Below are 21,568 nucleotides of genomic sequence, written 5' to 3'. Positions count from 1 at the left end.
TTCCTCCTTGTGCCTCAGTTTCTCCATCTGTAAAATAGGGTCAGTGATACTGACCTCTTTTGTAAAGTGCTTTGAGATCTAAGGATGAAAAGCACTGAGTAAAAGCTAGGTATTATTATTACTACATTAATAATATGTTGCTTTATAATGGCTTTTACTATTGCATCATGCCATATTTCTTTATAGACTATGTGTTATCTGATTAAAGTTCCATTGATTCACAATTTATGTGGAAGTGTTTTGATCATTATTGTCACAGTTCCTCCCCCACTCTGAACTCTAGGGTACAGATGTGGGGACCTGCATGAAAACTTCCTAAGCTTACTTTTACCAGCTTAGGTTAAAACTTCCCCAAGGTACAAATTAATTTTATCCTTTGCCCTTGGAATTTCCACTGCCACCACTAAACTTTAACTGGGTTTACTGGGAAACGTGGTTTGGACACATCTTTCCCCCAAAAATCCTCCCAACCCTTGCACCCCACTTCCTGGGGAAGGTTTGGTAAAAATCCTCACCAATTTGCATAGGTGACCACAGACCCAAACCCTTGGATCTGAGAACAATGAAAAAGCATTCCGTTTTCTTACAAGAAGACTTTTAATAGAAGTAAAGGAATCACCTCTGTAAAATCAGGATGGTAGATACCTTACAGGGTAATTAGATTCAAAACATAGAGAATCCCTCTAGGCAAAACCTTAAGTTACAAAAAAGACACACAGACAGGGATAGTCATTCTATTCAGCACAGTTCTTTTCTCAGCCATTTAAAGAAATCATAATCTAACACATACCTAGCTAGATTACTTACTAAAAGTTCTAAGACTCCATTCCTGTTCTGTCCCTGGCAAAAGCAGCATACAGACAGACACATAGACCCTTTGTTTCTCTCCCTCCTCCCAGCTTTTGAAAGTATCTTGTCTCCTCATTGGTCATTTTGGTCAGGTGCCAGTGAGGTTACCTTTAGCTTCTTAACCCTTTACAGGTGAGAGGATTTTTCCTCTAGCCAGGAGGGATTTTAAAGGGGTTTACCCTTCCCTTTATATTTATGACAATTATTATCAGTGTAGTTATTAGAAGGGTTACTCCAGTCAAATCAATCACATGTAGAGGTTTATGCAGCATAGGAATACTGGAACAGACTAGTGCTAGCTTGATTAGATGGATCCCCTGCCTCTAGCAGTGGCCTTCATCTCTTTTCATATCTGAGCTGAAAAATATCTCTCTTCAATGCTGTCCCACTCTGCTATTATTTATGGCATTGTGTTATTAACTCTGTAAAGCATTTCAGGATGCTATTTGTGTACCAAATAAAGTTGTATTGTACTTCAAAGATGTTAAGGGATTGCTGAGATCTGTGAACTCTGTGTGTCTGTGTATATATATATATATATGGAATATTTTTTGCTCTGAGAGAGCTTATGACTCATGGGCCAACAGGTGTAAATTGACAATGCTGGACTGAAGTAAAAGTTAATAGATTGCAAACTCTTTTGAGTAGGGGCTCTCTTTTCTTTTAATTTCAGTAGGTAAAAAACAGTTTAACTTTTTTCCCTCACTGGAAAACAGGAAGGGGAGAAGAAAGAGTGAGAAAGTGTTCCCAGGGGAGAAAAGGAAAAAGTGATTTTTTTTTCAAATTAAAACAAAACAAAGTTTTTGTTTTGAATTTTTCCATTCAAGGATTGATATGTCTGCCCTCTACCACTCTGTCTGTCAGGACTGACTTTGTCACAATAGCCAGATCCACTACTTCTAGCCATTTCCCATTAATAGCCATATGTACAACCCACCACACAGACCATATGCTTTTTCTCTTAGGTCTTCTCTACACAGTTCTTTAATTCACACCAGAGGGGTGTCAATTTTAGTCCCCACTAGTGTGTCATGCACTAACTGACCTACGTGGACCCTAGTGGCATATACTAAAAGTTCCCACATTAACATAGGCTTGTCTAGAACAGGGCTACGGTAATGCACACTAGAGAATTTCGGTGCATGCCAGCAGGGCACACACAAGCCAGTTAGCACGCAGCATGCTAGTGCAGACTAAAATTTACCCCTCTGACGTGGACTAAAGCACCATGTAGACAAGCACTTAGTGTATGTTTCATACTCCAGATGTATCTGGGGTCTGTTAGTGTCTTTGACTAGCTCTCTGTGACTTTCCCTAGTTCAAAGGAATCTGAAGACTCTACTGTTTCACATTCTTTCCTCTGTTTTTCTTTTGAGTAGAGAGTGTAGATTTTGCTTGAACACAGAGTGTATTTTTCTCAAGCTCTTCTTTCTTGAGTTCCCAGTCTTCATCTGTCTGGTCCAGTTGAATCCCTTTCAATCCTGCCACCAAACGGTAGTCCCTGCACTCCACCTCAGCTCTACAGAAGAAAGAAAAAACTTTGCCTTAACCATTGCACACTGCACAGTCCGACCACGCTTGTAGGACTGCTGTGGACTTTCCATTCAATGAAACAGACTAAAACATTGCGAACTGGTCATACACAAAAATTCAGTTAAAAATAACGAGCCTAAGCCTCTTCATTTCCACTCTTTCTGCTATTGCTTATTATGTAGAATTAGAGATGGTTCAGAACCAAAACATCAGATCAGAACAGCAAGAAAATCTGAAGAAGTTTCAGTCCCAATCTAATTTTGCAGCTGGTGGTGTCTCTAAAGTGGTCTGAACCAAACCCTAATTTAACAACCCTAAACTTAATTTTGCATCCAAATCCAAATCTGAACTTGGCAACTCAAGCCCACATCTTCCTAGAAATATATTGTTCTGCTTTATTCACTAATGCAACTCTGTATAACATTGTGGGATACAGTTTGCATGAAAGATGCTATAAAAATATAGCTGTGTTGTAGAAATTCACATTTTAAGCTAGAAAATTAAAGAAAAATTACCATAGTATGCAGGCAGGATCTGTGGCATTTCTTACATTTAGTTTTATTGCACTGTCATGAACATCATTCCTTCTACAAGAAGATTTAAACATTTATTTTATTTCTGTGCATTGCTCTTTGGATGAAAGTGCACATATCCATGAGTAACACTGATACTCATGAAGAGGATATTCTTGCCATGTACATTCCTCATTAATCAGGTGATTAATTAGGAAGAGAAACATATCCACTTGTAAAAAGAAAAGGAGTACTTGTGGCACCTTAGAGACTAACCAATTTATTTGAGCATGAGCTTTTGTGATGCTCTTCATCGGATGCATGAGCTGTAGCTCACGAAAGCTCATGCTCAAATAAATTGGTTAGTCTCTAAGGTGCCACAAGTACTCCTTTTCTTTTTGCGAATACAGACTAACACGGCTGTTACTCTGAAACATATCCACTTGTTTTATTTTGTTCAACTATTCAAAGTTGTGTGTATATGGGATGCAGACACAGGGTAGTGCATATGTCAACCAGACTCCAATAGCCAAACTTGGCAAGGAGAGTGGTTCTTCTGGGACAAAACTTCTGTACATCTTCAAGAATGAGGGCCAATAGTTGTAATGTTCAAAATGGAGGTAAGGCTATTGTATCTGATATAATTGTCCTGGCAATCACAATAACTGAGGCTACTGAAGAGCTACCTCTACCCTGCAGGAAGTATCCTTTAAGTTCCTGAGAGTTTAGACCTGACGGTTAAACCATTAATCCATCTTTAAGAAAAGGATTGATGATTTTCCATGGACAAAGCCTAGATACATAACAAAAGACTGAGAATAATAAGGGCCAACTCCTGACATTTGCTGATGATTGCAGTTCTCCTTGATTTCAAGAGGTACTGTGGATTCTGGACACCATTCTGGATGGGGCCACATCAGGGTTGATAGAAGACAACTTGACCATGAAGGGACCTCCTAGAACAGCAAATATGGCTTCAACATTAAGCACTCTGAAAATGAGATGGATACACACTAGAGAGCCAGGTTCTCTGCTTCTTTGCACCATGGTTAGCCGTTGGCACTGGTGCAAAGTGGGTGTAAAAGAACCCAAGATGGGGAATTTCTGCTGCAGACCAAAACTGATGTAAATTGTGTTTTTGTTGTTCTTGAAAAAACTCCAGGCCTCTGACACAAGCATTGTTTTTAACTCTGTACACCACTCTCCACACAACAGGCAAATATCAGGGAGTGACACTGACCCTCAACAGAATACATCTCACATTTACATGCCTAGTATAGCAGGAACAATTCCATTTAAGTATATATATTAACCCATGTTTTGAATGTGTGACCTACAGAGAGAAGGGCAGTGCATCTCTTGCCCAGATTCTAACACAGCACTGCATGAAGACCTTTGACCTCTGGGACAGAACTTGTGTACATCTTAAACAATGGGAAGCAACAGTTGTAATGTTCCCAAAGCTCTAATTTTCCCCCATCTGCTGTCAGTTTCCTGGCATTCCTAAGAGGCGAGGCAGTTGTTGGCTTTTGGGTAAATTCATTGTGGCAGTCAAAAAAGAGAGGCCTGAACTCAGATGATAAGATCTTGACCATTCTGGGGATCTCCAGGTTTTGCTTCTTGTGCACAGCAATGCTAAGGGTTTTCTATATGGCATTCTCTGCTAGCTTCTATCCTAGGAACAAAGCATAGCGAGCATTCACAGCTGTCAGCTGATTTTCAAGGTCTCCCATCCTCAGGTTGGTGGCCTGTTTATATGTCATTTACCATGTCAGAATTGGAGATTTCAGCCCCCTTTCTTCATCCACCTACACCTGAGAATCTCCAAGCTGATAGCCTGGTGGTGCCTTATGCCTGTGTTTTTATCCTTAGTCAACAGCATCCCTTTCTTCTGTGATATCTACAAAATGCAGTGTAATTATTCTGTTCCCAGTCTCTCCAAAAAGAACACTATGAAAGACTTGATCTTGGAGACAGATTTGTTTTTCTTTTCCGTGGCACTGGATTTCCTGTGGCTTTTGCCGCATTCATCATTTCTCCCCTCCTCCTCGTTTTCTCTCGGGAGTCACACCTGGCACATGCAAAACAGGTAAGCCAGTTTCAGGAGCCACGGCACAAAGGCCCACATTCAAGAAGTGAAAAGCATAATGTCTTTTTGTAATGGGGTGTGGACCCCACACTGGCCCTGCAAGAGATGGGTTAAGTCAGGAGGGCCCAATCAGCTAATTAGGCTGCAAACAGGGGAGCTTTAGGCTGGAGGCAGCTAACTAGAGAGAAGCTCACCTGCAAGAGACAGGCAGGGCTGCCACAAAAGACCAGGAAACTGGAAGTAGAGGGGGCAACAGGGGGAAAGATGCAGTCGCTCCCTGCGGAAAAGGAGGAGTGTTTGGGTTGAGTTATTCCCAGGGAGGAGGGAGACTGGCAAATCCAAAGGAGTGTGGAAGGCCAAGAAGTATGGAAGCAGCTCAGGGAAAGGCAGCAAGGTGCAGGGAATGGATCTTAGCTGCTGTGTAGAGGGTCCTTGAGCTGGAACCCAGAGTAGAGGGTGGGCCCATGTCCCCCTGCCAGCCACAGTGGGAGTGGCACTGTGAGGCAGTGAAGCAGAAGACTGCCTGAGATGGCTGGAGAGCAGGAACCTAAGGGGAAACCACATTAGTGACCTGGTGTGACGTTATGAGTGTAATAGGTTTCAGAGTAACAGCCGTGTTAGTCTGTATTCGCAAAAAGAAAAGGAGTACTTGTGGCACCTTAGAGACTGACCAATTTATTTGAGCATGAGCTTTCGTGAGCTACAGCTCACTTCATCGGATGCATATTGTGGAAACTGCAGAAGACATTATATACACAGAGACCATGAATGTAATATAATATCTCATTGAAAGGTGACATAAGGTCAGAAAGAGTTAATTAACTCACATACTGACCTGACCCATGGAAGAACTTTAAAGACTTGTTAGAAAGATATGTAAATGAATAGAGTTTTGAAATGCAAGCCTACATTGTTAGAGATAGAAGGGTAGATGTTTGCTCAGGTCTTGTGATTTAAGCAAACAAGTCTTGATTCAAAGATCAAAAAAGGAATATTAATATTTAGGAAGACTCTTGAGTGAAATAGTATTATTGTCTATATGTCTCTTTGAAGGTTGTGGTAATTTGTATCTGAACTGTTTAATGGATAAATTACCCTATGCTAATTGCCATGATGTTTAGGAGAAGGAAAGTTAAGCCTATCATTTTCTCTGGCCAAAAGGCTGCTAGAAATGTATAAAAACCCTGGGACACGATTCTTCTTCATCTCAGATCTGCTTTGGGTTTCAAGAAGGGGAAACCCTGAGCCATAAGGATTGAGATCCCCAGTCACTGACTGGAGTTATCCTGACTATGGACATTGGACTATAACCTGTGGACTATTTCTAAAAAGACTTTTGGCAACTACAGACTCCTCTCTGCTATGTATCTGAACCTCAAGAATTGAATTCAAGTCTGTCTGTATATTGATCTTTTAACCAACACTCTTTTCTTTTTAAATAAATTTTAGTTTAGTTAATAAGAATTGGCTATAAGAGTGTATTTTGGGTAAAATCTAAGTTATCATTTAACTTGGGTCCAGGGCTTGGTACTTTGGGATCAGGAGAACCTTTTCTTGTATATGATAAGATTTTCAGTAATCATTATCCTATCTGACACGTGTGTCTGGATGGAGGCCTGAGGCTGGGGACTTTAAGGGAACTGCATTATTTGGACTTCTGAGTAACCAGGGAGGTGCCATAGAAGCTGTTTTGTGCTGGGTTGTTAAACCTGAGTATTGGAATATCCACCAGCGTTTGAGGTTTGTCTGCCCCATTCTGTTTGCAGTTCACCCTGATTGAGTGACCTCAGCTGGCTCCCATGGGCCGCATCGTCACACCTGACCAGAGGGCTGAGTCAGGGAGAGAACACTGCGGTTCTTGAGAGCAAGAGAGGGAGCAGAGGACAAACTGATGGGCTGTGAATTGGAAAGTAAATTTCTCTTTTAAAATATGTATTTAATCAAAAATCTAGCCCTGGGTTTTCCTCTCACACTGGTGAAATGTAGCTGGTTCTCAGGACTTGCATTAAAACTGCCTGGGGTCTGCTTCAGCTGCCTGGCTGTCTCACGAAACTGGAGCTGAAGCTGCAGTTGCTGTTGTCACCCCATACTCCAGCTTGAGAGGGTGGATGTTACATCACCAGAGAAGGCCTTGGCACCCATCAGCTCCATTAATCACCAGCATGTGATCTAGCCGAAAGGGTTTTATTTTTAAAAACATTTTGTTTCAGAATTGTTTTTGCCATCGTAACATGTTTTATTTGTCAGAAGTCTCCTGGATGTTACATGATATGTTACTTTGCTTCATAACTCATGTTAATGTGCTTTGACTATTAATAATGGTGTCGTTTATTACAAATTTTACTCCGGTAAACTGAATTAAATATGGAGTGCCTTGCTTTCATTTACACTAAGTCCCCTTTACACCACTCTGGAGTGGAAAGGGCCCTTAGTGTACCTGAAAATCAGATCAGAAAGTTTGGCAGCTAGTTTCACAACATGGAAGCTGCACTATTGGAACAGACCGGCGGTCTGCGACAGCCAGATACATATCCTCCCTTTAGTAGTGGTATCACTGGCTCTTCATCTCATTTTGGGATACAATTTAGGTGAAATCAGCTATTCCAAATATAGTTGTATTTGGATCTCTGAGATCTAACTAAGCTAGTAAAGTCATAGAAATTTTTTTGCTCAGATCTCAGTTAGAATCATGGCCCATTTCCAGCAGCTAGTGTAAATTGACATAACTCCATTGAAGTCAACACTAACTTTCACCAGCTGAGCATCTGACCTGTTCTAGAAGAGCTTACATAAAATTTGCATGTGAATAATTTGCATGTGCAGTTACCCCAGTTCCACAAGGAAACACAAATGGTCAACAAACCAAACATACAAATGGCCCGTTCGGTCAGTTGAGTGTGGAAATCACAAGTGTAATTCTAAATGATAGCTTTTAACAGCATAAAAGATTTGTATTCCACAAGGTGAGAAACAGTGAAAACTTTCAACATTACATAATAGTATACTGACTTGACAGATCTGGCTAAATTTGAATGGGTACGTTTTCATTTGACTATTAAGCAGGAAAAAATTAAGCACATGTGCTCTGATTTCATAGTTACATGTAGTTAGTGCAATGGTGGTGGTGTACATGTTTCTTGAACATATTATTGTTGCCTGCAATTAGAAGTAGAACTGTTTTTATTCTGAATAAAGAATTTCTTTGATTTATCCCTTCTATTGCAAATTATTTGTGAACTAATCCTGATTTCTACCAGAGTAACTGTTATTTCTAATTAACCAGTTAGCTTGGATGAACAGTGTTCTGCCAAAGGGCTGTTCACTTTACCTATTGAGTGGTCATGCTGTGCAATTCGTCACCTAAGTCACACTGTGTTCCTTCAGCTTCCTCAATGGATGTCTGAGGCTTTTAAAAAATAAAACTAGCAAATGGTGAAGAGTGAATAACAAGTAGTCCTCTTTATGCACGAATACCCCCTTTTTGCATGTGAATATGGGTAGTCATATGACAAACAACCAATCCCCCCAAATATCTGTGGGAACACAATCCCAGTGGCATGAATGTTTGTGAAGAGTGAAGGAAAAGAGGCCTGGCCACCCATTCAGAATTCAAAGACTTGCTCGTGAGAAGAAGCCTTACAGATGCAATGATAAATGCCTGAGGTACTTATGAGACAATAGAGCCAGTTGGAACATTTTCCACAAAATGATTTTTCATTGGAAATTTGGAAAGACGCGAAACTTCGACATCTCAAAAGTCTTTGCAGAATTGAATTGTGACTCTTTGGCCAGCTCCGTACATGAGTTAACTCTCCCTTCTACCTTCCAAGGCAGCAGCTGGGATTTCTTGGGTTTAGACCCAGAAAGCTGCAACCCCAGGGGTGGCAGGTCTGTAGAAATGTTGGTGGTGCCCAAAACCCGCCCCCCCCAACTCTGCCCCCACCTGCCTAAGGCTCTGGAAGGAAGTTTGGGTGCTTGGTGTAGGCTCTGGGCTGGGACAGGGGGCGGGGGTGCAGGAAGGGCTGAGGGGGGCAGGCTCTGGAAGGGAGTTGGGGTGGGGGAGGGGGTCTGGGGTGCAGGCTCTGGGATGGAGTTTGGGTGCTGGGTGTAGGCTCCGGGCAGGGGGTGGGGGTGCAGGAGGGGGTGAGGGGGGCAGGCTCTGGGATGGAGTTTAGGTGTAGGCTCTGGGCTAGGGCAAGGGGTGGGGGCGCAGGAGAGGGCGAGGGGGGCAGGCTCTGAGAGGGAGTTTGGGGGTGGCGGGGGTGCAGGTTCTGGGTGGGAGTTTGGGGAGAGGAAGGGGTGAGGGCTGTGGATGAGAGGTTTGGGGTGTGGGAGGGGGCTCACGGCTGGGGCAGAGAATTAGGGTGCGGGGGGGGTGAGGGCTCTGGGGCGTTGGAGAGGCTCAGGGCTAGGGCGGAAGGGCAGGGTACGGGCAACCCGCCCTGCCACGAGTGACAGGGGTGCCCTAGGACCCTGCGGCAGCCGGCAGAGCAGAGTCAGCGTGAGCTGCAGGCGCTGGGGCCAGGGGAGGCGAGCGGGGGCAGCAAGTGGGGGCCGGGAGGAAACCGGGCTTTGGGACGCTCCCTCTCTCGGGAGCCCAGACTGTGGGCTCCATCCTGAGCCTGGACGTCTACATTGCAATTTAATTGCCCTACATGGCAAGGTAATTGCCCTGCAAGCCCGCGTCCGCTGACACAGGCAAGCCGCGGGTGTTTTATTGCAGGGGAGACATACCCAGAGTTTTCCGAAGAGCTCAGCTCCCCTGTCAGCACCTCTGTGAAGCGGCCAGATTTTCATAAGGGCTTGGTACCCGGAAGCTCCTGTTTATTCTTTCTTGAAAATCTGGCCACTTCATTTCAGAGCTTAAGTAGTCATTGAACATTTAAAATTCAAGCCACTTATTTATGTGCCTTAAGGGGAGCTCCTGGGTGCTTAGCTCTTTTGGAGACCTGGACCTAGAGCCAGAACACTTGGAAAAGATGGAAAATGATGAAGTGCTGTTCAGAGGCAGCAAGCCACTTAAGATAATTGGCTCTGTGGATTCACTGAAATCAACAAAGTTCTTTCCATTTGCTCACGCTGGTCCAGAAGCCCAGCAGAAAGCCTAAGCACATTTATATGCCACTTAAACCCCTAGGGCTTACATAGGGTTTAGGTTGAAATGCAAGTCGTGCATAGGCCATGGCGTAGGCCCTCTGTACAGGAGTGAATTTCACCTTCACTGGCTTCCACTTCATTTACTGCGGCTGGTTGCAGAAGTCTGTCAATACTCACATTTCTAAGAACTTCACACAGTCTTTGTGTCCATAGATTTCTGCAATCCTTTTCGGAGTGTCCCCATAGAGATCTGCTGTATCGAGGGCGGCATGCAAAAAATGAAGAGTCCTTAGAACGCCCAGTCTTCCTGACTCAGCAGCAAAATGAGCTGGAGTCCAACCCACGTCAGTTCTCAAGCAAAGGCGAGCGCCATGCTGCACAAGTAGCTTTACCATCTCTGATTGTCCTTGTAGATATGCAGAAAACACAGGGAGAAAAAAAAATGGTTCAAAGGTGAAATATTCAAGATGTTCTATATGGCAGTGTAAAGAATCTGTGTCCACGGACAACAAGCGCTGCAGTGATGTCACCAGCTAAACGGCACATACTTAGGAACTCCGGTTCCAACCCACACACGCCTCTACCCACTTGTGCCGATGCTCTGCTAGCTGGACTAGTGTTGGGTCTTTTACCCTCTGTAGACAGAAAATAGCCACAATCAGCTGATTAGGTCTGACCTTCCATCCAGACAATAGTACTGAGGTTCATAGCCACACATATGCTATACGGTATATTACATACTCCCTCTAGTTAGGCAGCGCTTGACCTCAAGCATCTGGGCTACAGGAATTCAAATCTCAGCAGCTGGACGTCATCCGCTATGAATGTAGTGTTAAGTGTACGAGCGTCAGCTGGGGAGCAAGATGGCCATGGGTTATGGCTGTGGATTGGTCACAGCCGCGTTTCCAGCACTTGCAAATCTGAGTCCTGTGATTTTCTTTTTAGGGTAGGGATATTTTTTTAAAATCATTAGGGACTCACATGAGCATAATTAAAATCTATATGTTTAATAACTTTTTAAAAATAACCAGATCCCCAGTCTCTTTGTCCAGACCTCATGGCCTGGGAGATGGATAAGCCAATCAGGGTACAAAAAAAGATCCTCAGCAAAGAGTGTCAGGGTATCTCTACACAGGGATAAACGAACCATGGCACAGCCGTGGCTGGCCTGGGTCAACTGTGAGGCTAAAAATAGCAGTGGAGACATTCAGATTTGGGCTGGAGCTTGGGCTCTGGAACCCAGCAAGGAGGGAGGGTCTTGGAGTCCATGCTCCAGCCCAAGTCCAACCAGCTGCACTGCTCTGTTTAACATCACAGCACACGTCCCAGCACCCTGAGCCAGTTGATCTGAGCTCTGAGATTCGCTGACACATTTTTTTTCTGCTGTGTAAACATACCCTTTGAGACTTACCTTCTGAAAGAAAAGGAGTACTTCTTTTTGCAAATACAGACTAACACAACTGTTACTCTGAAAGGTTTCAGATGAAGTGAGCTGTAGCTCACGAAAGCTTATGCTCAAATAAATTGGTTAGTCTCTAAGGTGCCACAAGTACTCCTTTTCTTGTTACTCTGAAACCTTCTGAAAGGACGCCCACATTCTATGGCCTTACCTGGAGATACATACACGGTTTTGATCAGCTCAGTATAACAAACGCAGCAACCCAGATAAGTAAAACACCAAGTTCAGAATTCACCCATAATAGCCCTTAGATACCACCTCTGTGCCATGTTAACTTGCCTCCCAGTCAGGACCCTGCTCAACTGCAGAGTATTTAACCACAGACCACAGTATTGTAGTCATTAACTTTTTATATTTCACTGAGCCTTCATCCATCCCAGGTGACATTCGTCAATCACAGAAGAAACTACATCTCTCAGCAATATCCTCTGCAGCTGTGATCATGGGAAGAAAGAAACTGCAGAGAGTTTCACTCAATTCCTAGAATTCCCTAAAGGCAGACCAGAAAGCAGTGCAGAGAGATGCTACACAAAGACAGACAAGCGAGAGGAAGAGAAAAAAGCGAAATGGAGAGGAGACAGGACACTGAAAGGCAATGAGGAAGGCAAAAAGACATTGGAGACAGGTTATGGGGGACAGAAGTGCAAGTCTGCGAAGCCTACCAAATATGGATCTAGCATAGAGATAAATACTTAGGTCCTTACTTGTTATACCATTGATTCCAAAGGGAGTTTTGCCAGACTGAAGGCTGAGTAAGAACAGAGTAAAGACCTCAGAATTTGACTCACAGATTTTTTTAGTTTGGGGAGGGAGGCTTGGGTAGGAGTTGGAAAGATATAGATTTTTCTGTGCAAAAACCTGTCCTTCCAGCTTGTTCTCAGCTTTGTATTCCATCCATGCTTACACATGATTTATTTCCCTGAAATGCTGAGGGAGAGGGAGAAAACCTGGCTGAGTTCGGACATTAATACAAAGCACAGTCCTGGTCTGCACAGAGTGTGAAACTATTCATCCAGGTCAGTACAAAATATTGAGGGAAAATGTACATTTGATATTTATATTTAATGCTTTGAAGAGCTGGATGTATGGTGTTTAGATTTTGTGTGCTGGTTGCAGGGGGTTAGCATTGTGTATACTATTGTGACACAATACAATACACAATGGCTCGGAGCCACTATTGAAGTCAATGGAGCTATGCCAGTTTACATTAGCTGAGAACCAGCCCAATATCAATAACTTAACTCATACCTTTTATACCCAACTATCATTAACCTACCACAGTGTGATATATGGCTTTGTTTCCCACCCTTCATTTAACCTTTCATCACTTGTCCTCCTCAGCCACCCCCAATCCTAGGGTTTCATATCATCACATCTTCTAATTTAGGTCCCAATCCTGCAGGGTACTGAGCACCCCCGGCAAGGTGCTGAGTGCCCTCATTCCCTGCTGAAGTTAATGGGAGTTGCGGGCACTAGGTAACTGCAGGAGATGCTCAGCAACTTGCAGGATCCGGCCCTTAGAATGTAAGTGTAACGCTAATGCTCCAGGGTGGGTCGTCAGCAGCAGGGATCAGACCTCTGGATCTTAATACATAAGGATCTACTGTCTGAGCTAAAAGACCCAGCTCTCGGAGCCAAGGAGGTAGCAGTAGAGCTTATCAGTCTCTAGCTGCTCTAGCCACCACTAGAGGGGAACAGAGTCCCACGTGGAGTAGGCATCGCTTACTAGAGAAAAGGAGTACTTGTGGCACCTTAGAGACTAACCAATTTCTAAGGTGCCACAAGTACTCCTTTTCTTTTTGCGAATACAGACTAACACGGCTGCTACTCTGAAACCTGTCATAAACTAGAGACCACACTGATGGATGCCACTGCCAGCTGGCACTCTCTGCACATCACTTGTAAGGCTCTTAGGCAGGTAATTAGGGAGTTACCAGCAGAGAGAAAACTCATTACATGTCTTACAAAGGGATATCACATGAACTGGGACCGAGGGTGCTTCGAGCAACCTGAACTTGTCACTGCTTTTGTGCAGTGTATTTTTAGTGCACACCAATTAATGTACGTTTAATCTTATCACCCCTTGCATAAGTCTTTGTTAGCACTTCCCCAAGCTTCCTAACTTTTATAAGGGCCAAGGGTCACTGATCCAAGGGCCACTGAAGTCAAGGGAAGCCTTTTACCTGGATTTCAAAGGGCTTTAGATCAGGCTCATAGCTCCTGTAATAAGATAATTATTTATTCTGAATGTGTGGTATTTGATTTCATCCCTTCTGGGAACAACATCTCAGGGGAAAGTCCAGCGGCAATGAAAAATGAATTAATAATGATTGAAACAACAAAAGTCACCGAATAAGGTAAGAATTTCTTTGTCTTTCTATAGGATCCTCAAGGATCTCAAAGCTCTTTACAAATGTTAATGCATTATAATACGGCTCTACCCCAAAGGATGGCAAAGTGATTCAAATGGTAGTGAGATGGTCTGTTTCTTGTGTCTCAGTGCCCTACAGACCACATGTACTCGGTGAATAGAATGTGTTCAGGATTTAAGCCAGGGGTGGGCAAACTTTTTGGCCCGAGGGCCACATCGGGGTTGCAAAACTGTACGGAGGGCCGGGTAGGGAAGGCTGTGTCTCCCCAAACAGCCTGGCCCCCACCCCCATCCGCCCCCTCCCACCTCCCACCCCCTGACTGCCCTTATCAGAACCCCTGACCCATCCAACCCCCCGCTGCTCCTTGTCTCCTGACCACCCCCTCCTGGGACCCCCCGCCCCTAACTGCTCCCCTGGGACCTCCCCCTTATCCAACCCTCCCTACTCCCTGACTGCCCTACCCCCTGTCCACACCCCCACCCCTCACAGGCCCCCCAGGACTCCCATGCCTATCCAACCTCCCCTGTTCCTCAACCCCTGACCGTCCCCCGCAGAATCCCCAACCCATCCAACCCCCACCCCCCTGCTCCCTGTCCCCTGACTGTCCCCAGGACTCCCTGCCCCTTATCCAAACGCCCCCCACCCCCCAGCTCCCTTACCATGCTGCTCAGAGTGGCAGGAGGTCACAGCCCCTCCGCCCAGCTGGAGCCAGAGCGCTGCCAACACGGCAGCTTCGCTGTGGGGCAGGACGGTCCTATGGGCCGGATGTGGCCTGCAGGCCATAGTTTGCCCACCTCTGGTTTAAGCCAATCTCTAACTATTAGAGGTAAGCATGAGACAGATGTGGGGGGCAGATTATCCCACATCTGCCTACTGAGAGGTTCTTTCACTTTCCTCTGAAGCATCTGGTACTGGTCACTGTCAGAGACAGAATACTGGACTAGATGGACTTTGGGTCTAATCCTGTCTGGTGATTTCAGTTCCTGTGCAAGTAAAAAGATGTTTGTTTCCCCCCTCACTAATTGCCCTGGAAATTCAACCTGGAATCTGAGGGTCAAGCTGGATTCTTTCTTTCTCATGCACTATCACCTGTTATAAAGATTCTGCAGGCTAAATTAAGCTCTCAGTGACCCCCATACAAACCATTTTCTTTAAAATTAAGTCCTTTGTTACATCCGCACAGTTCCACCTACTGCCTTCTAGGGGTTGGACCTGGTTGGACCTTAATAAATAGTTCTGATGCTAAAACACCAAACGTCAGCTGCAGGCAGGATCTGGTCCTGCATTGCTGATTTGAAAGATTCAACACTAAAAATAAAGGTGGGAGGATTTTAAACCACTGTGTAGTTACTGTGCTCAATCTGTTTTTCCTAAATGCCAATTGTGTCTACACATTGATTCGCCCTTCACACAGGTGTAAATCAGGAATAACTCCACTCAAGTCAATGCAGCTATTCCAGTGTTTCAGAGTGGCAGCCATGTTAGTCTGTATTCGCAAAAAGAAAAGGAGTACTTGTGGCACCTTAGAGACTAACCAATTTATTTGAGCATAAGCTTATGCTCAAATAAATTGGTTAGTCTCTAAGGTGCCACTAGGCCACTAGTACTCCTTTTCTTATTCCAGTGTGAAATCAAAGCGATGAAAGAAATAGGGCCCTTATATATACACACAGTGTGTAAAAATTACACATTATCCCTTTAAAATAATCAAACTTCATATAAACAAGAAATGATCATTTGGGGTCCAATCCCACATGTTCTTTAAACAGGCAAAATTCCCTTTTAATTCAATATTTTGTCTGTTTGGGCAAGGACAGCAGAATCAGAACCTCTCAGTGTAATTATCGGGATGCTGCATAACCCCATTAACAGCCTGCTCAGCAGTGGTGCTGGAACAATTTGTATAGTGGGGGTGCAGAGAGTCATTGAACCAAACTGTAAACCCTGTATATAATGGAAACTACTTCAAGCCAGGGGGTGCGGCAGCACACCCAGCATCCCTAGTTCTAGCACCTCTCCTGCATAGTGTAATATAATAATAAGCTGCACTCTCTTATATAACGTCAATGTTAGCATGTACATGGGCTACTGAGTACAGGGCCTCCTTACCTTTAGCAGCAGCCCAGTGCAGTGGTGTCCTGTCATTCCAATCCGTATCTTTGTAATTCACATCAAAAAGCCCTTTTTTCAGAAGCTTATTCACTAAATCGTAATCGCCCAGAGCTACAGCTTCATGAAGCTCTGTCATGTTGCACAGTTCTGACAACCCCTAGTACAAGAACAACAAAACAACAACTTCATGCACATGCTTTATATAGCAGTTTTCAGTAACTGTGGCTCAGAAAAGCCTCAACCCAAGAGACAATTTGAATGGATTAGGCAGTGTCCACACTGAAAATTCAGACATTAACCATCTGTATCAAAATTCTATCGAAGGCCAGAACAAGAAAGGCAGAGAGACAAAAAGAAAGAAAGAAAATTAACATCCACAGTTAACTGAACCTAAACCAATCACTGATTGCAGTCTGCTGGTGATGTTTGCTAGGTATTTAGTCTCCAAGTTCAGGGAATTCTGTTACAAAGTGTGACTCAGTAAATAAAGAAAACCACAGATAAAATCATAGTGCATTTCTCAAAGATGTCGCTGAAGATCTGCCAGCTCACAACACACAGTTGGCCTCCAAGTCTGTTGTTACTTATTTACCATGGAAACTGGCTCCTCCCTTGTTAAAGGTGCAGGTTTATTATATAGATTTATTTTTTTTTAAAGAAAAGACGTTACTGATCAGATATTTCCCATGTTATTCTGGGCAGATCTTGACACACCACACTGCTTATAAAAAAACATAATGCTGTTCTCCCCCAGGGGCATGCTCTGCATGCACAGACACCGTCCTATGAATCCAGCTGGGTGTGAGGCCTGTGCAATGGGTCCCCCATTGTGTTAGGTGATCACTTAGTGGCTGCTTTGCTGACAAATTATGTGCATCCCCAGAAAACAAAACTAGCTCTTCTAGGAACACAGGGTATTTCCTCCAGTGATGTACCCAGCTGGAAGGATCATTGCTAAGGAAAGCTCTCCCTTCTTCCAAGTGTAGAATGTAGTACTCATCTCTTACCAACCAGGGAAGCTAGAAGCCAGGCTGGGGATATTGATGTAGGTTTTAGTATAATAGATGCACAGGGTCTACAAGCATAGCCCAAGCTGAAGGGGTAAAGGGATCATCTCCTTTAATGCAAAGGGTGATATTCACCCTCCTAACACAAAGCCTCAAGAGGGAGAAGAGCCAGATGAGCTGAGTGAGGCAGCTAGTCCAGGCAGGCACAGAAAGAACACGGGCTGGACAGCTCAGATACAATGTGTATCCACCCCCCCGCACCACCACCCCCCTTCCACACACACACTTCACAGAGCAAAGCCAGTGGGGAGGAAACCAGTCAGTGGGACAGACCAAGGCAGCTGGGGCATGAGGTAACAGGGGGATGTAAATTGCAAAGTGGGAGATGAGTTGTCAGGGGATCTCTGGCATCAGCCTGAGAAAGAATTGTTGGCCAAAAGGTCCAATTCACTCAGCACTGTTGTACATGGACCACCCCACTGCTGGAAGGGAGCACACACGCTCCTCCACAGCCACAGAAGGATTGGTTCCATGGTCAGAGAACAGACAGAAGGGGCTAATTAGCAGGCCCTTTCAGAGGTCCAGAGAGGCCTGGGCCACTTCCAGCTTTTGAGGCCCCTAGCCATAATAAAAATTTAAAAATGACAACACATGAAAACAAAATAAGGCGCCAAAAAAAGAGTGAGACATAATTTGAATATTTTTTTATTTAACAAATGCTTTTCTAGCTTTTTTCTGTGCAAATGCACTAATTATTGAGGGAAAAGCTAGCTTTTGTGCAGTGCCACAGTGGATATTAAGCATGGTGAGCCCATTCAAACGCTCTTGTCCGACAGTTGGACGGTGATAGTTCTTTACCTGCCTCAACATGTTGAAGGTGCATTCAACTCAAGCCACTGATGCAGGCAAACTGACAAAAATATGCAATACAATTGTGATATTAGGAAACACCCCAGAGAGTCCAAGTTCAAATATTTCTTGAAGCAATTCCTTTGTCTTGCAATCCAATTTAAAGTTCATGGAATATATTTGTCTAAGGAAGATGACCTCGTCACTGAGATCTTTTGAGATTTCTTTGTTGTTGCTGAAATTGTTCAGCTGCAGAAAGTAGATCTTCATTATCAGTCTGTTGAACTTCCAAAGAAGGGTACAAATTAGTTGCAGTGACTCAAACTGACATGTAAGACCTGATTGAATAGAGTCAATGATGACAAGGAAGACATTGACCCTATAATGCTGCTTGGCATCGGATTTGGTACGTAAGTTGTGATTGGTGGAGAACTCAGATGAAATGGCAATATTCTGTGCTACTAATTTGGACTCAGTCAGGATCGCATCCCATTGTCATGAATCTGTTGAATCTCATTGATAAGACTTTCAATGTTATCCCTCTCAACATCAAGAGTAGCATTGCATGCTTCAATTACTAGATTAGTTTGGTGGATCATTGTAAGTAGCTTCATCCACAAAGATGACATCAGAATGCAGTCACATTTGGACATGTGCTTCTGAATAGATTGAAGTTCAGTTTGAGCCTGTGCAGTGAGATTGAGAGTTTCAAGCTCATTTAAAGCCTTTCTCACTGAATTCAAATGCTGTGCAACTGGTTGAACACCATTAATCCGTGCAGACCATCTAATTTTGGACATCCCATGCAGTGAAACAGGAGGATATTGCTTCAGAATTTCCCACCTTTGTGGATGGCTACTGGAGAGATTGTACATTTGCTGAACAGTTCCAAAGTAAGTAATTGCCTCCTTGCATGATTGAGCACAGTCAACACCTTCAAGGTTTAGTGTGTGGTTTCCACAGCTGGAGAAAATACAGTCTGAATTATGCTCATGCAGAACTGCTTGTACACCTTCATACTGCCCAGCCATATTAGATCCACTGTCATAGGCTTGACCAATGCAGACTTGAAAATCTAACTTAAAACCTTCTAGAACTGCTAGTACTGGAGCAGCAGTTTCTTTTCCAGTTTTTTTCGTGAAATTATCAAACAAAATAAACCTTTTTTCAATTGAAAATTTTGAGCTGTCTATAATCTTAACATATCAAATAACGATAGTAGTCTGTTCCTTGTGAGAACAATCTGGAGTGGCATCGACAATTACTGAAAAATACTTGGCATTTCAAATCTCATCAAGAATTGTTGTTTTTTCGAATGACGCAAATAGCTCAATAAACGCATTTTGTATGCATGTGGAGAGATAATGGACTTGCATGCACTTTTGACTCTCTTGCGATTCTTGAACACATTTAACATGCTCTGATAAAAGGGGGTCATATTTGCTGAGGAGCTCAACTATGCCCAGAAAATTTCCATTTGCACAATCACCAATACATTGACTGGAACCAAAGAAAGCCAATCCCCACACAGAAAGAAAAAGGATGACATTCAGGATATGCTCAAGAAGTTTTTTCCAGTTATTAGTTTCTGTAGAGAGTTCAGTCAAGAGTAAATTCTCAACTGAACTTTCAGCTTATGCTGCCCTACTGGCTGATTTCCATGCAACATAGTTTTCTTTCTGTGATGTTGAACTCTCATTTGATGGTATTCGGTCTTTCAACTTCCTCCAACCTCTGTTGATGCTCCATCCTGATTGATGACAGAGAACTGATTCATTTGCAGCACTTTTGTTCAAAATGAAGCAGGGTGCACAGGACAGAGATTGTTTTTCCGTACTCCAGCATAACCAGTCTCCGTACTCTAGCATAACCAGTCTCTAGTCTCTAATGTATTGGTGATCTCACCATTTGGAAGAGTTTTTGTCAGCAGACGAGTAGGGAAAGCATGATTATCAGCATCTCGTGAACTCTTACTTGCAATTTCAAAACAACTAATTTGAAGAAAAGATTGCATTTGGGCAGCATTGCTCTTGTCAATAGTTCCAATGTCAGTCACAATCAAACCTGTCGTACTCATGAATTGCTCTTGCTGTGTAAGATCTACATCTTTCTGTTGCTGTTGAGTTTCTTGATTCTACACAGGATCTTCTGCTGCATCTGTTACTGCTGGTACATCTCCTTCTCGACTACTGTCCTCATGTTCAGGTATTGGCACTGAAATATCACCTGTTGCAGTTGCGGAGTTTTCATTATCGGTAGCATTGTTTGTTGGGTAAGGTGTGTTTTCCAGTGGTTTGAGAAATGAAGTTACTGGCTTTGAGCTCTTAGCTGCCGCTTCACTCAGTTGTTTTTGCCATCTTTTGCTTGTACCACTTTCAAATCTCCTCTTCATAGTGATCTATCTGGCCAATATGTAGCCTATCCACACTTGAAATATTCTGCTGTAAATAAATAGCTTATCTACACTTGAAATCTTCTACTGTAAACATGTAAACAAATGCTGAATGGTACACAAATGCTGAAAAGACTTAAAACAAAGGAATACTAATTAAGAACACAAAATGAAACAGTCAGTTTATTATCGTTATCACTGAATCAAAACTCAAGCACGCAAGGTATAATATCACAGGCTGAGCTGAAGACAAAGGGATGACATATATATAGTGAACACAGATACAGAGAGAGGAATAATGTCCAAAAATTTCAAACATGTGTCCTCATGAAACTCACTGTACAAGATCGTCCTCACAAATTTCAGCTTGAATCTTGGCCTAAAGACTATGAAAGCCTATGATGATGGCCAAGCTACCAAGCTAGGGTTCAACCAACCAACCAGTCACCTCCTTTTAGCTACTATATGAAGATAATAATGAGGAATTCTCAAACATAAATAATTCCTTAGTCAACTAGATGTAAAACTATAAAGACACTAAAATGTAACAATTCTGTATCTTTCAACATGCACATGATCCAGCACCAGCCACTAGTATTGGTTTGTTTATATAATCAGCTTATCTGAGAGGACACATTCATCACGATCTAATCTTGTGCCTTCAGAGCTGATACCTTTTTATTAATATTTATGAACATTTTTAACTCTTTAATAGGACAAAATCTATATCAGTTAACAAAAAAATTATGTCTTTTACCAAAACACATCTCTTATTTGCTTAAATTTGCAGCTCTAAGCTGAGAGAGTGTGTCACATTTTGGTCCAATAGGAATGCGCATAAAAAAAAGTTGCAAAACTTATCAAATGCCAAAAAATTAACAAGTGTCTAAATTTGAGGACCCCTTTGAGCTTGAGGCCCAGGCCAAATGGCCCTCCTGCCTCCCCCCTCCCCCGATTGGCCCTGCTAATTAGAGAGGCGAGGTGTGTGAGGTAATATCTTATATAGGCTAATGGTCTTTCTGATAACAATCCCTGGTATGAGCAGACTTTCACAGCTCAGCCCGAGCTTTGCACCAACTGAAAGGGACAGGGAAAAGGTGACAGGGTAAAACCAAAGTCAACAAGATTAGGCCCCATATCCCCACTTCACCCTTACCCTGTGACCCCCATGGATTATATGGGGGGCTGTGTATTTTGGGAGGGTTCTCAGCTCACTGTCGTGTGCCCCCGCCAACTGCCAGTGAAGGGTTACCCAGCTGTTCACATTTGGCCAGAGCATCTGGAATCTTAGCTCCCA

General features: G+C 43.4%; 1 protein-coding gene across 3 annotated transcripts; it reads right to left on the bottom strand.

Moving 5' to 3' along the window:
• Nucleotides 1-642: 642 nt before the first annotated feature.
• ANKRD66 (ankyrin repeat domain 66) lies at nucleotides 643-16,583 on the bottom strand. 3 transcript variants are annotated; one of them, XM_073335088.2, is made up of 4 exons: nucleotides 16,402-16,583; nucleotides 16,021-16,180; nucleotides 10,258-10,486; nucleotides 643-2,368 (listed from the first exon to the last, which is right to left on the bottom strand). In XM_073335088.2, the coding sequence occupies exons 2-4, from the start codon at nucleotides 16,157-16,159 to the stop codon at nucleotides 2,188-2,190; spliced, it is 549 nt and encodes a 182-aa protein (XP_073191189.1). In that variant the 5' UTR covers nucleotides 16,160-16,180; nucleotides 16,402-16,583; the 3' UTR covers nucleotides 643-2,187. The 3 variants fall into 3 exon arrangements, with proteins under 3 accessions (XP_073191189.1, XP_073191188.1, XP_073191187.1); XM_073335087.2 differs by having other exon boundaries at nucleotides 16,414-16,583; XM_073335086.2 differs by having other exon boundaries at nucleotides 16,021-16,583.
• Between the last annotated feature and the right edge of the window lie 4,985 nt (nucleotides 16,584-21,568).

The sequence above is a fragment of the Lepidochelys kempii genome, chromosome 3 (genome assembly GCF_965140285.1).
Source record: "Lepidochelys kempii isolate rLepKem1 chromosome 3, rLepKem1.hap1, whole genome shotgun sequence".
Classification (NCBI taxonomy): domain Eukaryota; kingdom Metazoa; phylum Chordata; order Testudines; family Cheloniidae; genus Lepidochelys; species Lepidochelys kempii.
The sequence above is the reverse complement of the archived record's forward strand: the minus strand, read 5'-3'. Positions and strand labels throughout refer to the sequence as shown.